The sequence below is a fragment of the Pseudogymnoascus destructans genome (genome assembly GCF_001641265.1).
Source record: "Pseudogymnoascus destructans isolate 20631-21 unplaced genomic scaffold scaffold_3, whole genome shotgun sequence".
Taxonomy (NCBI): domain Eukaryota; kingdom Fungi; phylum Ascomycota; class Leotiomycetes; order Thelebolales; family Thelebolaceae; genus Pseudogymnoascus; species Pseudogymnoascus destructans.
Genome location: NW_020167522.1, coordinates 788,509 through 804,532, shown reverse-complemented (window position 1 = coordinate 804,532; position 16,024 = coordinate 788,509). Strand labels below are relative to the sequence as shown.

Here is a 16,024-nt window from a genome sequence, read left to right as displayed (position 1 = left end):
TTCCCTTTCCCTTTCCACCAAGCCTAGAGCCAGCCTGTAATCCAAGTGGCATCCTTGGTGCTGTGCCGCCAGTTGATCTCCTAGCAGTTTGCTTAATACGAGCCATTTGCTAACATTAAGATGAGTTAGTGAAGTATACACAAGACAAAGAAGTAGATCAAAAGATATATGTACTTACAGTGAGTTTGTAGCAAGGATGTTGTAGAAAGAGTAAAGAAAGAGGTAGAGGTTGAAAGGTATGTGTTTTATTTGAAGGTACGCGTTGTAGTGTTGTTTAGAACAGTAATTATTTGCAGGTGAATATTCCTTGACGAATATAATTGTTTGCAACTTTAAAAAAACAACAACCTTACAACCAACCACCTTCCTTGGTTACGTTCCGATCTACACATTCTTCTTCTCTTTTGCGCTTTACCTCTTCACTAGGACCTCAAGTAAGTTTATTATCTTGATTCTACAGTCAGAACTTCTGATGATCTTCTGCTAATCACGTGTTTAGCATGGCGAAACGCAAGGCACCTGAAGAACTCTCCACTAATTTGAATACTATCAAAGCTCGCAACCGCGTCTCCAACCTTACTGAAGATGAGAAGGCTGTTCATTTAGCACTCAAGGCTGACCATGGCGATCTGAGCTACTACTTAAAGAAGTTATACAAGTCTGCAAAGTATATCGCTGCCTCTGCTGAAGACAAGACACGTCTACAGAATGAATTGAAGGTTGAGCGTATTCGTGTTCGGTAAGTTCCTTCTGGTAATCTCTGGTAGCCTTAATCTAACTATAAACAGGACTGAAAAGGGCACCCATGCATCTTGCATTGCGAATCAGAAAGTCAAGAATACTAGCGCCCCTTCTTCTTCTCCACAAGCCCCACCATCTACTCCGCCACAACTTCTGTCTGAGCTTGCTGCATTTGAGGGTATCACCAGTATCCCAATCGATGACGATCATAACAGCGAATGGGAGGATACTGAGGTTGAAGACGATTTAGAGTTGGAGCTTATGTTACGGCGCGACGATATTTTAAATGACGAGGCTGTTCTACCAGATGAGCTTTCTGATGAAGAGATCGCTAGCATCCAGGCTCTCTTAACTCAAGCACGCATTGATGTTGGTACCTCATAGTCTGGTAATCTTCTGGTAATCTTCTGGTAATACTAACGGTTGATAGGCCCATGAAGAGTCCAATTTCCGCAAGTGGCAACATTTCTGGGATAGCTGTATCCGCTCATATACGAGAAAGGCTGGAAAGCTGAGAAAGAAGCCTGAGCATCTCTTTGAATATATGCCATGGATTGATGTAGAAGAAGGGTACGTCTCTGATCATTCTAGCAATCTTCTAGAGATACTAATTGTTTATTATAGCACTTTTCACAACGTTATCCCACCACATAAATATTTCTGTTTGTACGAGCAGGCAGTTTGGACAAACTTTACAGCTTGGAAGTTTGGAAAGTGGGCCCAATTACCAGGACCTGCGCAGTGGTACCCAAAGTCTTACAATCTTGTCGACAACGGATGGTTACAAGTCTCCACTCATAGTTCTAGCTTCAAAGAGGCGTTCTTACTTGTCTACTCTAAGAAATTTGATAAGGAAAAGTGGGCTAAGGTATCAGCTGCACAGGATATGTTGTTTCTGGAGTTAGAGTAGAGGAGAGAAATGGAGTATTTGATTTTCCGACGCGAATAGGGGCTATAGAGATTTAAGTATTTCATCGTAGCCAGACTTCTGGTAATCTTCTGATAATCAAACAATTTGCTACTTGCCAAATGTCATCGCAATATTCAGAGTTGTTTGACTCTGACAATCCTATTTCTAATATATTCTCAGACTCTCTTCCCTCTTCTCAACGACTACCTTCATTAAATCAAATCCCTGCGGGCCTCGAATATACTGGCAAATTAAACCAATTCATCAAATGGACTAAGGATACACACGATGTATTCATTGAGTGGTGGAAGCTATCACGATGGTATGAACAACACTCAGATCATACTACAAAACTCCTTACGAAGATTGCATGGGATTCAACCAACCGGAGTTCTCAATACTGGAGAATTTATCACCAAGGAGCAGACCGGCTTTCTGGAGAACCATGTGTCATTTGTACCTATTGTTCGAAGGCCCTTACGCATCCTGCAATCAAGTCTGCTGGCCCAAAGTCTATGGCAACACATCTTGCATCAGACATTTGCAAAAAGAAGTCACGGATGGGTAAGGATAGTCTCTATCAAATGCGAATCAATCAGATGCGACCTCAACAGGTAAGGATTACCAGATTATTACCAGAATTATATAGGCTAATATCTATAATAGGATCATATTCTCACACAAGAGGCATTTTACGAACAAGTTCTATACACAGTTATCTCAACTCATAGCTCGTTCCGCTCAGTCGAGGATCCTGAATGGAAAAGGCTTGCTATCTTACAGAATCCTCACTATCCACTACCCTCAGCAACAACTATTCGAAACCTCTTAACAACAAAGCTCACACAAATCGAAGAAGAGATGCTACAAGATGTTGTTCCTGGTTCAAAGATTGCATTATCGCTCGACTGTTGGTCAAGTGTTACTCGACTTTCATTTATGGGTGTTATTGCATCATTTATCGACCGTCATTGGAAAATGCAAGAGGTCTTGATTGGGTTTGAACCTATATATACAGAGCATACTGGTGCTGAGTTATGTGGAATACTTGAAAAAGTTATCACAAGGCAGCATTTAGAAGGACGAATTATATCCATTACGACTGATAATGCGTCAAACAACACTTCAATGATGAGAGATGTGGAAATAATGCTTGATAGTATTGCAGACAACGAGCATTTCATTGGAGGAAAAGTACAACACATACCCTGCCTAGCTCACGTTATTCAACTTGTCCTTAGTGCTCTCCTTGGTCGAATCCGGATTACGCCAACAAATCAAGAGATCTTAATGAACTGGGAAGAAGAGAATCAGATGGAGGGCCTTGCAAAGTTGCAGAAGGACAAGGGTATTGGATTTACACTTGGAAAGGTATATATTCTCTTGTTAGTTCTGGTAAACTTCTGGTAGTCTTTTCTAATATCTCATAGCTCCGGAAGCTCACTATCTTTGTTAATTCAAGTCAAACTCGAAGGAACAGGTTTATGACTTTGCAAAAGGCAAACATGAACCGGGGTCAATCATCTCAGAGGCTTCTTCGACTTATTCAAGATGTATCAACTCGATGGGATTCGACATGCCATATGCTTCTGCGAGCACAGCAACTCAAGTCAACAATCAATCAATATACTCGAGGCGATCATGGTGCTCACATGTTCAGACTTAGCGAGCTAGAATGGAAGCACATCGAATACATCATTGATCTTACAAGGCCATTCAACTTCTTTACAACAAACATTGGATCGTCAGCCGGACCTACTGTCTGCTATACACTTGGAGTATATCAAAAACTCTTATCAACGCTTGAAGGAACTCGGCACCGGCTACGGCATAAGACATATCCATGGGCAGCAAAGATGACTTTAGCAATCGATGCTGCAGAGAAGAAGATTAGGAAGTATTATAACAAGCTATACACAAATACTGGATCTATCTTCGCATTTGCTAGTATCTTAAATCCTAGTGTGAAGCTCTCACACTTTAACAAAAAGGTTTGCAAGCTTGACTTTTCAATACGAAATTGGGAGACAGAGTTTGAACAACAGTTTAGGACTCTTTATAAAGAGCAGTACTCTACAGTGCGAGTTGCGAGTCAATCAGGATTACGAGATGCAGATATGGATCCATTAGCCTTAGTATTGCAGCAAAGTCAGACATTAAATGGGACTCGGGGCCAGCGAGAGGAATATGTGAATGAGGCTGATCTCTATCTTGATGCTCGTAAGTTTCTGGTAATCTTCTGATAATCTTATTCTAACTTGTATAGCACATATCTACACAAAGATATTGCTATTTTGGCAACAAAAGGAAGAGCAATTTCCTGGTCTATCAGCAATGGCTCGTGATATACTTTGTATTCCTGCTGCTGAGTCTGGAGTTGAGCGAGTCTTTAGTGCCGCAAGGGACGTATGTGGCCACCGACGTGGTCAACTTAATCCTGAGACGATTAAGAGTATTATGCTTATATATTACTCTCGACAATACAAGAATCGTCAAGGTCATCGTGACAAGCTTGCAGATATGATGGACGTCGTTGATATGACTGAGGAGCAAGTCGAAGAAGAGTATGAGGCACAACGACAACGGATGTGCAATTCTATCGAGTTACAATATATCAGCGATGAAGAAGAACCACGATCAAATACACATATCCGAGAGACATATTCAAAGGTACAATATCCTCCGTTTAATCCTCAGTGGCCACAGCAACAGCAAGACTTATCACAAGCTGCACATGAAGAACGACAAATGCGCTACCAACAAGGTGAAGAAAGAGATAGGGCTGACCGTCTTAACGAGACCTTATACGACATCCCAGATGACGATATCCCAGATAATGAAGATATAAGAGAAGATGGTAATAATGAGGAGCCTATACTTCCAACTATTCATGACGATGAAGATAAGGATATGCCGTCCTCGCCACCAACGCCTATCCAACGCCCTCGGAAGACTGGAGGAGATCTACTTGATATCTTTCAAGCTACTCGTCAAGACCCTATAAATACTTTAGGTATTAGTAGGTCTGGCCGGCCTCATCAAGCAAGGTGGAAAGATGTTCTTGAGCATATATAATATAGTGTTCTGATAATCTTCTGATAATCGTGGTACTTAGATAGAGGAATATACGTGATTCGTTCTCACAGCTTATTAGAGATGGTAGAGTGATGCTGATAAATGTAATACTTTAAGTTAACTTACAACTGTAACCATAAAACAGTATTAATCGTATGAGGGACTGTTCACGTAATGCATATATCTTACACGTGACAGCCGAGTACTCACTGGGTTTTTACAGAGTAACTGAGTATTGGCCTCACTCACCGAGTCGAGTGAAAGGTTCAGCTACTCACCCAGCTGAGTAACCCACTGAGTGAGTGAGCCGAGTATTGGGCGAGTAGTGCGCAGCCTACGTCCAACTACAAATCCCCGAGACAAGAGAGTCAGAGTAAAATCCATTCCATTTGTATTCTAGGACCACTTTTCGTTGACGACATATTCACCATTCAATACCCTATGGCCGCTTGTGTCTGTCGTGCCCATCGAGAATCTCATGCCATCACCTATACCATCCCCATCGCTTATGTGTATCCATCCGTACACCCCATAACCAAGCCACAATTTCTCTCTTGTCTCGGGGATTTGTAGTTGGACGTCTTCGAGTTCTGAACCTTCGCGCGCTATACAATCTTTGAGTACAGACACGTATTTGGCCTCTCTGTGTATATCATCGGGGGGGGGGAATTCTCTGCCGTGGTAGGTGTTCATATAAATTGTCGCCATGGATTATGTCACGGGTGGGTAGGAAGTAGGAAGGGTCGGTCGCAGGTCCGCGTCGGGGGCGCCCTGCTATAACGTAGGTCGTGGCGTAACTACACCAATGGCATAACTACAGTAGGGGGGAGGGCGACTACCAACAACTTTACAACAACACCATCAACATTAACATGGTACGCCAAAGAAGCATCAATGAAGCTATTATAGGCATTAATAATGGCAAATATAAGAGTCTGTACATAAAGGCTTTAAATCTTAATTTAAAGACAGTTCTTAATCGTATAAAGGGAGGGTTAACGTGACAAGAAGCGCGACAAGCACAACAACTATTATTAGAAAATCAAGAGAAGACCCTTTTAAAGTGGACAAAGGTCCTTACAATTAGTAGATACGCGCCTACCGACCAAATACTCTAAGAGGTTGCAGATGAAATCCGTATAAACTAGTTTCACATTTTACAGCCTCATGTAACGCTGACTTCTAAACGATAGAAGACACAGAGGTTCTCTTGCGTAAAGGTTTACTTATCAGAGGAGGCAGGGGATCAGACACAAAGGCTTCAAGTAACACGTTACTAGTATATAACAAATACTGTATTGAGTTGAGCACGAAGCTCCTATCTAAGGAAATACTATCTACTTATATAGTGGCGTCGTGCCTAGTGGACTCTTGGGAACTCACTCGAGTCCTCGGAGTCCTGGACTCTTAGGACTCTTCTCATCATCCTGCGAGTCCGTCACGTGCCTAGTGGACTCCTGGGAACTCACTCGAGTCCTCGGAGTCCTGGACTCTTAGGACTCTTCTCATCATCCTGCAAGTCGTTACGTGATACTTTCAGAACTACTATTCCCCGCTGCCCCTCCAGGTACCAGGGCCGGTCTCATGCGACCTCCCTCCTTCCTGTCCTGTAGTTGGCCAGCCTTCTTGTTCCGTCGTAACACCTCATTTTACAACCTCACAACTAACACGACTAACACTGTAAGGATGCCTTCTTGTCTCTCATTCTAAGGAGCAGACTCTGGGTAGCTGCGGGGTCACGTGTGATCATTTGGGTGGGCTAACTGAGTCGGATGGGTTTCGGGTACTTGAGGGAATTGACTCACAGGGTTCCCCCTTCTTCTTTTTTGTATCCTTCGTAGTAGACCTATAGGATAGCATCCGTTTAGCCTCTGACTCGCACTCCCATATGCTATTACTGTGAGCTGGGTGCCCTGTGTCCTTACAAACACGACTAATACTACTATGAACAAATTCCCAACTTTCCTTTAGGACAAGACAGGTCCTATGCTTTATTAAACAACATCCACATCTACAAGTACAACTAGGCTATAGAGTTGAAGCATAAAGGATCAGTAGGGTTACAAAAGAAGTTGTAATAGGGTGGTTTGACGTGTATAAGGACCTTGTAACACGTCTTTATATACAAGAGCAGAACATATATGTTCCAGCCCAGTCGCGAATAATTCATATTCGCGAATGGGCCAGCCCAACCACAAATATGAACCTCCGCGAGCGGGCCGGCCTATTCGCGAATGGGCCGGCCCAACCGCGAATGATGCCCAACCTATGCGGGGTAATATAGTATAGATATTGTAGATAGATCTATTATATCAACTTCATCAATATGGAAGACCCTACTATTGCACAGATTAATCCATTTCCTCAGGATGTGCGCACTGCTTTTCAAACCTATATTTATAGCTTTAGCTATAGTAATAGAGAGCGGATAGACTACTTAAAATACTGTCAATTACTCCTCTATCTTCAGAACCCATCAATGAAACCTGCAAATCCTATTGAATCACGACTTAAGCATCGTGCGCAAACAGAGTTTATGCTTCTACATAATAAGCTCCTACTAGGTTTCAAAACCCACGATTGTTACGACGGAACAAGAAGGCTGGCCAACTACAGGACAGGATGGAGGGAGGTCGCATGAGACCGGCCCTGGTACCTGGAGGGGCAGCGGGGAATAGTAGTTCCGAAAGTATCACGTGACGGACTCGCAGGATGATGAGAAGAGTCCTAAGAGTCCAGGACTCCGAGGACTCGAGTGAGTTCCCAGGAGTCCACTAGGCACGTGATGGACTCGCAGGATGATGAGAAGAGTCCTAAGAGTCCAGGACTCCGAGGACTCGAGTGAGTTCCCAAGAGTCCACTAGGCACGACGCCACTATATAAGTAGATAGTATTTCCTTAGATAGGAGCTTCGTGCTCAACTCAATACAGTATTTGTTATATACTAGTAACGTGTTACTTGAAGCCTTTGTGTCTGATCCCCTGCCTCCTCTGATAAGTAAACCTTTACGCAAGAGAACCTCTGTGTCTTCTATCGTTTAGAAGTCAGCGTTACAACGATGTGTAATTCTTGAGAGCGATGCATTTGATACTATTATCAACGAACACCTACAACTCCTACACGCAGGCCGTACAAAAACATGGAATATCATACAACAAAAGTTCTATGGACTAAAGAGAGAAGAAGTAGAGTTCATTATAAAGCGGTGTAAGAACTGTACTCTAAAAAGAGCAGACACTGTTGGTAATAGTATATAGATTCTTAATTACTACTTTACTATTACTATTATTCGTGGTTGGGCCGGCCCATTTGCGAATAGGCCGGCCCGCTCGCGGAGGTTCATATTCGTGGTTGGGCTGGCCCATTCGCGAATGGGCCAGCCTATTCGCGAATATGAATTATTCGCGACTGGGCCGGAACATATATAACATGGATAAGACAGGATCTTTAATTAGAACTATAGAGAGCACTCGAATTATTGTGGATTCTCTACTATCAAGCACATTAAGGCTAGTAAGAATGGGTTTCTATAGTTAAATTGTATATGTATAGATGGCACAACCATCGACCCCCTCATTATATTTAAGGGACAAAACGTGTTACAAAGTTAGATTCTATAAGTTATAAGCAAGTAGTACTTCTCTGTAAATTCAAAAGGATAGACAAGCAATCTACATGGAGTTAAGTAGCTTAAACACATGTTTGAACTAACAACATGTAAGAAAGCAGATAGAGGAAAGTGTAAGGACACAGGGCACCCAGCTCACAGTAATAGCATATGAGAGTGCGAGTCGGAGGCTAAACGGATGCTATCCTATAGGTCTACTACGAAGGATACAAAAAGATGAAGGAGGAACCCCGTTGAGTCTGTTTCCTTGAGTATCCGAAACGGGCCCGACTCGGTTACTCCAACCCTAGCCCTGTGTAATGGTGGGTGCACCAGATGTGAGAATCTAGCCACCCAAGGAAGGGATGAATTTACTAAGACAACACACTGTCTTAGAAAACAGAGCCAAAGGGTCGTAGCTTAGACTATTCCACAACGCAGCAATCAGGTGTGTGATGTAGTGAAGTGGTTCAGACAAGTTGCAACAAATGTTGAGTCTGGGAACTCAGGGGTAAGTCAGAGGTTAACACCTCACTGACTTTTCAGAAACAAGGAGTAACAAGATGAATGCTTGGAAGCTTGGAAAAGACGTGGAAGTATGTGATAGTCGATTTACTGTATTGTCTGCTTGCCCTTTCTTAAGGAAAGGGCAATCCTATTTATGCTAAAGGAGTGTAGTTCTCTCATTTTCCAAGACTTTCCATGATTACCAGGCTTGGTAACTGTAGTCGACGTAAGAGAATCCCATAGAACCATCTCTTAGGTTCGTAGCCTATAGGAAGTAAAAGGAGGTCCAAGGTCAGAGTACCCCTATAGACAAATTATGTCATAGACAAATTATGTCATAACTTAACCAATCTTGTGGGTAACTAAAGAGCGATGACATGTAATGAATCATAGAGGTTCGTAGGAGCTTTTAGAGCTATCGTTCATGCTCCTAGGCCTCTAGTTGGTAGAGATATGTCATGTGGTAGTATGAGTGATGTCATGTAATGAATCATAGAGGGTTGTAGAGATATGCTATGTGGTAATATCGGCCCAGTAACTAAGGAGCAATGACGTGTAATGAATCATAGATGGTTGTAGCAATCGTTGAGTAGTATTGCTCTTGTTGTTGGTTGTCATACTGACATTCGTTGCACTCAGTTTGCTATCAAACTCAAGAGCAAACTTAGAAATCTCCTCCTCAAACCTACAAGTCACCATACATATCTTGGCTTATCACACCAACAACAGAAGCAATACTACTCAACGATTGCTGCAAACTCTTCTACTACATCTGTTTATGCTACATACATCACGGCATATCATTTGGACACTCATTGAACAAGTTATTAAGAAAATCTCCTCCTTAAGGGGGTGGGTCAATACTACCACATGGCATATCTCTACCAACTAGAGGCCTAGGAACATGAACGATAGCTCTAGAAGCTTCTACAACCCTCTATGATTCATTACACGTCATCGCTCCTTAGTTACCCACAAGATTGGTTAAGTTATGACATAATTTGTCTATAGGTACTCTGACCTTGGACCTCCTTTTCACTTCCTATAGGCTAGGAACCCAAGAGATGGTTCTATGGGATTCTCTTACGTTCACTACATGATTAGCAAGCTAGTTGTGGGTCGCACTTGATTTCTAATACATTTACCAAGCCTGGTTAGTCATGGAAAGTCATGGAAAATGAGAGAACTACACTCCTTTGGCATAAATAGGATTGCCCTTTCCTTAAGAAAGGGCAAGCAGGCAATACAGTAAATCGACTAGCACATACTTCTACGTCTTTTCCAAGCTTCCAAGCATTGATCTTGTTATTCTCTGTTTTTGAAAAGTCAGTGAGGTGCTAACCTCTGACTTACCCCTGAGTTCTCAGACTCAACATTTGTTGCAACTTGTCTAAACCACTTCACCACATCATACACCTGATTGCTGCGTTGTGGAATAGTCTAAGCTACAACCCTTTGGCTCTGTTTCCTAAGACAGTGTGTTGTCTTAGTAAATTCATCCCTTCCTTGGGTGGCTAGATTCTCATATCTGGTGCACCCACCATTACATTGGTGTGATAAGCCAAAATATGTATAGTGACTTGTAGGTTTGAGGAGGAGATTTCCAAGTTTGCTCTTGAGTTTGATAGCAAACTGAGTGCAACGAATGTCAGTATGACACCGGACTTGGTCCGTACACGCTGCGGCACCTGCGGCGAGCCTGGGCACAATGCCAGGACTTGCCGCAGGCCTCACAATTGACCTGTTCTCATATTAGAACAGGTCAGTTTACAGGGGGGGTTACGGGGGGAGTTATGGGGGGTTTACGGCCTGTTCTCATATGAGAACAGGGGGATTTACGGGTGGATTGGGTGGGGGATGGTCACGTGGTAATCGACCGGGTAGATAGAGTTTATTTGGGTTTTTACCGGGTAGATGGAGTTTTTGCCCAATTTTCATTTACCGTTTTATTTTTGGTTTTCTATTTCTACCTATCTCTTCTATCCCTGTAAATTACTACTGTAGAGCTGGGATACGTGGGGGGTGTTGGAGGTAATTGCGGAATACGGGGAACTACACACGAATTTGTGTGGTAATCTCCGACAACCGTAATCAGTCTCTTCGGGCAACGGAGCAGAAGCTTCACAGTAGAGTACAGTAAAATAGTATAATATAATCAATTGAATTACAACCTAATCTACGGGCCTATGTACGCTATTGTAGGCCTGGGGGAAACCCCTAAGACCCTGACGAGCTGAGCTCTCTGAGCTCAGTCAGTGGCTTTCAATAGCCTGGCGCCACTGTCGACTCGTGTGTCCACCGTATCCCACGGGAATGTCCGTTTCCCCCAACGGGGGTGTGTTGTAATACGGTCACATGACCTCACCTCAACTTCACCGTAATTTCAGGCATCTACTTTTTAGAACAATACACACACGCTTATCGGGGTTCATTATTGCATCCAACGCGACACGACAACTACTCCAATCCAGCCATCCTTCTTCATACCTGTCTGTCGCAAGCAACCCGTCACACTTGATCATACTACCTGATATTGGCGCATATCCTTTGAGTATAGCAAAGGACAAAGAATCGAGTTAGAGGCTCCATTGAGGGTTTTCCGACCTGTGCGACACGTCAACACAAAGCAATCATGCCTCCTGGTTAGTAAGAGGATTGTCTGTTTTCAGCTTGGAAAGCTCTGGAAACTTTACGAATTCCAATTTCACTACACTGCTGCTATATTGAGCCGATACAGATGCTAACCGCTTCAGCGCTATCGGAGAGTGAGAGCGGGAGCCCCAAGGTCGAGGCCCAGGTTACACTCGAAGCGAACAACGACCAACCTTCCGGAGCGAGCAACGGCCATGCAAAGAAAATGTCACAGAAGGCTAGCGATGATGAGGAAGATGAGATCTTGGCTGTAAGAGCTGAGGGCAAAGAAGAGGAGGAGGAGGAAGACGAGGATGAGGAGGCTGAGGAGGACGTGTATGTTATCAGTTGCATATTTTGGAGTAATGCGACTAACTGCATCGCAGATTCGTCGTCGAATCTATTAAGAATCACATGTTCGATGAAGACGTCAGTATAGTCATTGGCTAGACACCGCCAGGACATTGACTAACAATGAGCAGGGCGAGATTCGCTTCCAAGTTAAATGGGAAGGCTACAACCGCCCGAGCGACATGACTTGGGAACCCGAGGAAAATCTTGCGTACGTTCGCGCAATTCTCTCCCATACGAGCGAGCATCACTAACCTTTACAGGACTGCGACCGAGATCGTGGAGGACTACTACAACCAAATAGGCGGCCGCGAGTTCGTCAACGATGAAGCCGCGAGGGAACTTGAGAAAGTCAAAACTGCCCCGCCCCGTAAACGTGGGCGCGCACCCTCAGGTAGCGCAGCGGCGCCGAAGGGAAAGAGGGGTAAGGTAGAGAAGGTGGAGAAGATGGAGAAGCACCCTAAGGACACTACACCTCCAGCGTCATTGGACTTCAAGGTGCCGACTGGGAACTGGGAGCATGAGGCCACTGCGATCGATCAGGTTGAGGAGCAGGACGATGGATCACTGCAGGTGCATATTGTTTGGAAGGGAGGGCAAAGAACGGCCCACCCAGTTGAAAGGGCTTACAAGCACTGTCCACAGAAGGTAGATCCACTCGATGTCGAACTGTTAAAGATCAATTGCTGACTAGACTCTAGATGCTGAGATTCTACGAGCAGCACATGTTCGGTACCCCAGCCAAAAGAAGAAAAAGAAAGTAACTAACCACTAAGCAGAGTCTTCGGGAAAGGAGGCGGCAAAAAGTTGATGAACAAGACGGTTATCGACAAGTAACCCACTGAAAAAAGCACCACATCGTCAACAATCCTTACCATGAGGTGTACCTAGCTATTTCGGGAGTTATTTTCTTGCGACTAAGCTATGCTTCTCACATCCTCCCTCGCGGATATCAAAAGCGTTCATCAGCAATTTCACATCACATTGCAAAACATACCACTTGCGGACATCTCAACCATTCTTTTGATGTTTCTTTGGCTTTATTACCGGGCACTTGGCATGGACGGAACGGACTGGGACGGACGGTAGGTGGGGGAAATAGATGAAAATACACATATATCAGAGCCAAGCTACACCAAACCACAAACGAAGACACAGAATAGACGTAGTAGCTCTGACATATTTTTCTCATCCCCCAACTCTCTGTGAATAGATAAAATAGAGTTGTCGCCTAAAAATGATTTAATATAACCTTCTATCTCGCAAGAAAGGTTTCGCGTCCTCAAGGATGAGTGGTGAGTGCATCCCTTCCTTGGGTGGCTAGATTCTCACATCTGGTGCACCCACCATTACATCCGGCACGGCGGCAACGACTGCCCCAAGCGGCAGAAGTCCTCCATGATCCCGTCGTTCCTGGCGTCCTCGAGGATGCCGGGCATCTTCCCTCCGAACCCTCTCTTTTCGGGGACGGCCTCGGGGGATTCGGGTGACTGGGGGGTCACAGATTCCTCCTAAGGCGTCAGGGTCTATCGAAAGACCCTCGACAGAGACAGGAGGCAGAGGCAGTTGATACTGCCTCTGCCAGCACGCGGCAGACAGCTCTGTCGGAAGAAAGGGAGTCAATTGACTCCCTTGTCGAAATATAAGAGTCATGGCGTGCCCACAAGGCACGCCATTCTCTTGGTATCGACGGCAAGAACAAGTTCTTGCCGTCAGGTCAACGAGGTAGATCCTGCCATTTGGCTGGACTACCCGTGCCTCTGTTAGGGAGGATATCTGGAGCCCATTGCCATGGGCCCAGTTCCTCCCCTCCTCCACCAACCTAGTGAGGAGAGGAGGCCATTGCCCTTTAGCAATGGCCTCCACAGCCAAAAGAGAGCGCTCCGCACGCTGGGCCATCACCCGGTGCCAGAGCGCATCGAGAAGCTCCACGATTGGGAGCTCTCGATCTGTGCGGATGAGCTTATTAAAGCTCTCTGCAATATTTGAAGTATCGTGGCCGTATCGACGGCCACGAAACTTCGCCAGAGCCCACCGTTCGGGCTCGGCACCATAAAGGTATGCTGATGCTTCGGGCTTTAAAGCCCGAAGCTCCTCCAAAAGCCCGTCGAATTGGGCCACAGTTGTGGCCCGGGCAATCTTCCAGAAGAGGGGTAGAAGGCCCCTCCCAAACCGCTCTGAGAAATTCTCAGAGAGGTGACGACAGCAATGAGCTATCACCACCTGCGGAGAGAGAGTTCTCTCCGCAATAAGAAGCCCCTTGTCTCTATCAGAGACAAGGGTGCTTGGCTCGCTCACGAGCTCTGGGAGGGACCACTTGAGGTGGTTCAAAAACCACTCCCAAGAGTCCGCGTTCTCCGACTCGGCCACTGCCCAAGCAAGTGGCACAATGTGGCCGTTAGCATCAATGCCAACGGCCACAAGAAGAGTAAGGATAAAACGGGCCTTTAAGAAGGTCCCGTCCACCGCAACAAGCCGGCGTGAGGCTTGGAACGTGGCCCTGCTCTCCGCAGGGCACACAAAGATCCGTTGGAATCGGTCGTGTCGATCTCGAACGAGATCAACATGAACTCCTAGAGCAGATGCTTCCAGGAGGCGCTTATATGAGGGCAATAGCTGAAAGCTATGCCTCTGCACTCCAATATCCCCTACGAGAAGGCGTAGCAACGATTGCTGCGCCCTCCCGTAGAGAATCCCCTCCGCGAATCGAACGCGGAGGAGCTCAACAATCTCCCTTGGCGTGGTCTTCTTCGACACCCGTAGGTGTCGAGAGACCACGCCGTCCAGCCATTCTGCCTTTGAGGAGGAGGCAAACTTCTGCTGCCCCCTCCCCACGCAAGTGTGTGCCCCCTCAACGACGACGAGCTTCCATTGCTCGTCGTCAGGGCTGGCTCGGACACGCCAGGCACAGCCCTCCTCGGGACAAACAGCCGTTGCCCGGTCTTTGTCCCTCCTCTGGAGCCGCCAGGAGAACTTCTCCTTGACGGCCCAGTCGTCTAGGGCGCGGGACCAAGCGTCTAAGTCGAGGAACTCGCTGCCGTCGACAGGGACAGCGAGTTCGGCCAGCGAGGCCATCGTCAGATGCGGGGGCGGGGGCGGGGAGGCGGGAGTTTGTGCCTCGCGTGAGGGCTTCCGAGGGGGGTTTCGAGGGGTCAGAGGAGCGAGGGAGAGAGAGATCCTAGGAGGGGTCAGCGGGGCTCTAGATGGAAGGGGGAAGAGGGAGGAAAGGAGCTTCGGGGGTCTCAATTAACCCCCGACTTACCGTACAATTGAGTTGGCAAGTGTTGCCAGCTCAATTGTTTCGAAAAGGCCACATGAGAGTACGTGCTCTCATTGGCCTGTTGCGGGTTCCGAAAGGGGATAAGCGCTTGCCGGGTAGATGGCGTTTTTTCACCTTTGTACCGGGTAGATGGAGTTTTTGCCCTACTTAGACAACATCCTAATCTATTCAGAGGACCCTACGGAACACATAGAGCATGTGCATAAGGTCCTACAGCATCTCCGAGAAGCTGGACTCAAAGCCGATTTGAACAAATGCGAGTTCAACGTCACCAGGACAAAATACTTGGGTTATGTTCTCACTACCTCCGGTGTCGAAGCAGACCCTGACAAAATCGAACCCCTTCGTAACTGGATCCGACCGACCATTGTTACGGGTGTGAAGTCCTACCTGGGATTCTGTGGCTTCTATAGACAATTCATTTGTAATTTTGGAAAAATAGCAAAGCCCCTCACCACCATCACTAGTCCCTCGGAGCCGTTCCGGTGGACAGACGAATGTGAGGATGCGTTCGAGGAATTGCGACGATAACTTTTAGCGGTACAGGCACTTCACCACTTCAACCCCGAATTGCCTACGAAGCTGGAGACTGACTCCTCTGATGGAGTGGTAGCTGGTGTCCTGTCTCAAGAACACCCTGACAAGCGATGGTACCTCGTAAGCTTTTACAGTCATGTCCTATCCGGACATGAGATCAATTGGGAGATCCACTACAAGGAACTATTTGCAATAGTAAAGGCCTTCGGAAAATGGAGGCCCAAGTTGGCTTCGGTGCACCACCGAGTCGACGTGTACACTGACCACCGTTCGCTGGAATATTTCATGTCTACCAAGGTTCTCACCGCGAAGCAGGTTCGATGGTGTAATGACACAGGGCACCCAGCTCACAGTAATAGCATATGAGAGTGTGAGTCGGAGGCT

At 45.9% G+C, this 16,024-nt stretch overlaps 2 protein-coding genes across 2 annotated transcripts; both read left to right on the top strand.

The window, feature by feature from the left end:
- Positions 1–500: 500 nt before the first annotated feature.
- Positions 501–1,651, top strand: VC83_01559 (uncharacterized protein; the record flags this gene model as incomplete). The annotated part of the gene is made up of 4 exons (XM_024465234.1): positions 501–739; positions 789–1,110; positions 1,172–1,311; positions 1,366–1,651. 4 exons carry the CDS (start codon positions 501–503, stop codon positions 1,649–1,651), a joined length of 987 nt encoding a protein of 328 aa, XP_024327026.1.
- A 9,364-nt stretch (positions 1,652–11,015) lies between these two features.
- VC83_01558 (uncharacterized protein) lies at positions 11,016–13,105 on the top strand. Its single transcript, XM_024465233.1, has 7 exons — positions 11,016–11,483; positions 11,595–11,808; positions 11,859–11,901; positions 11,955–12,034; positions 12,087–12,471; positions 12,525–12,550; positions 12,603–13,105. The coding sequence occupies exons 1-7, from the start codon at positions 11,474–11,476 to the stop codon at positions 12,658–12,660; spliced, it is 816 nt and encodes a 271-aa protein (XP_024327025.1). The 5' UTR covers positions 11,016–11,473; the 3' UTR covers positions 12,661–13,105.
- The last annotated feature ends 2,919 nt before the right edge of the window (positions 13,106–16,024 follow it).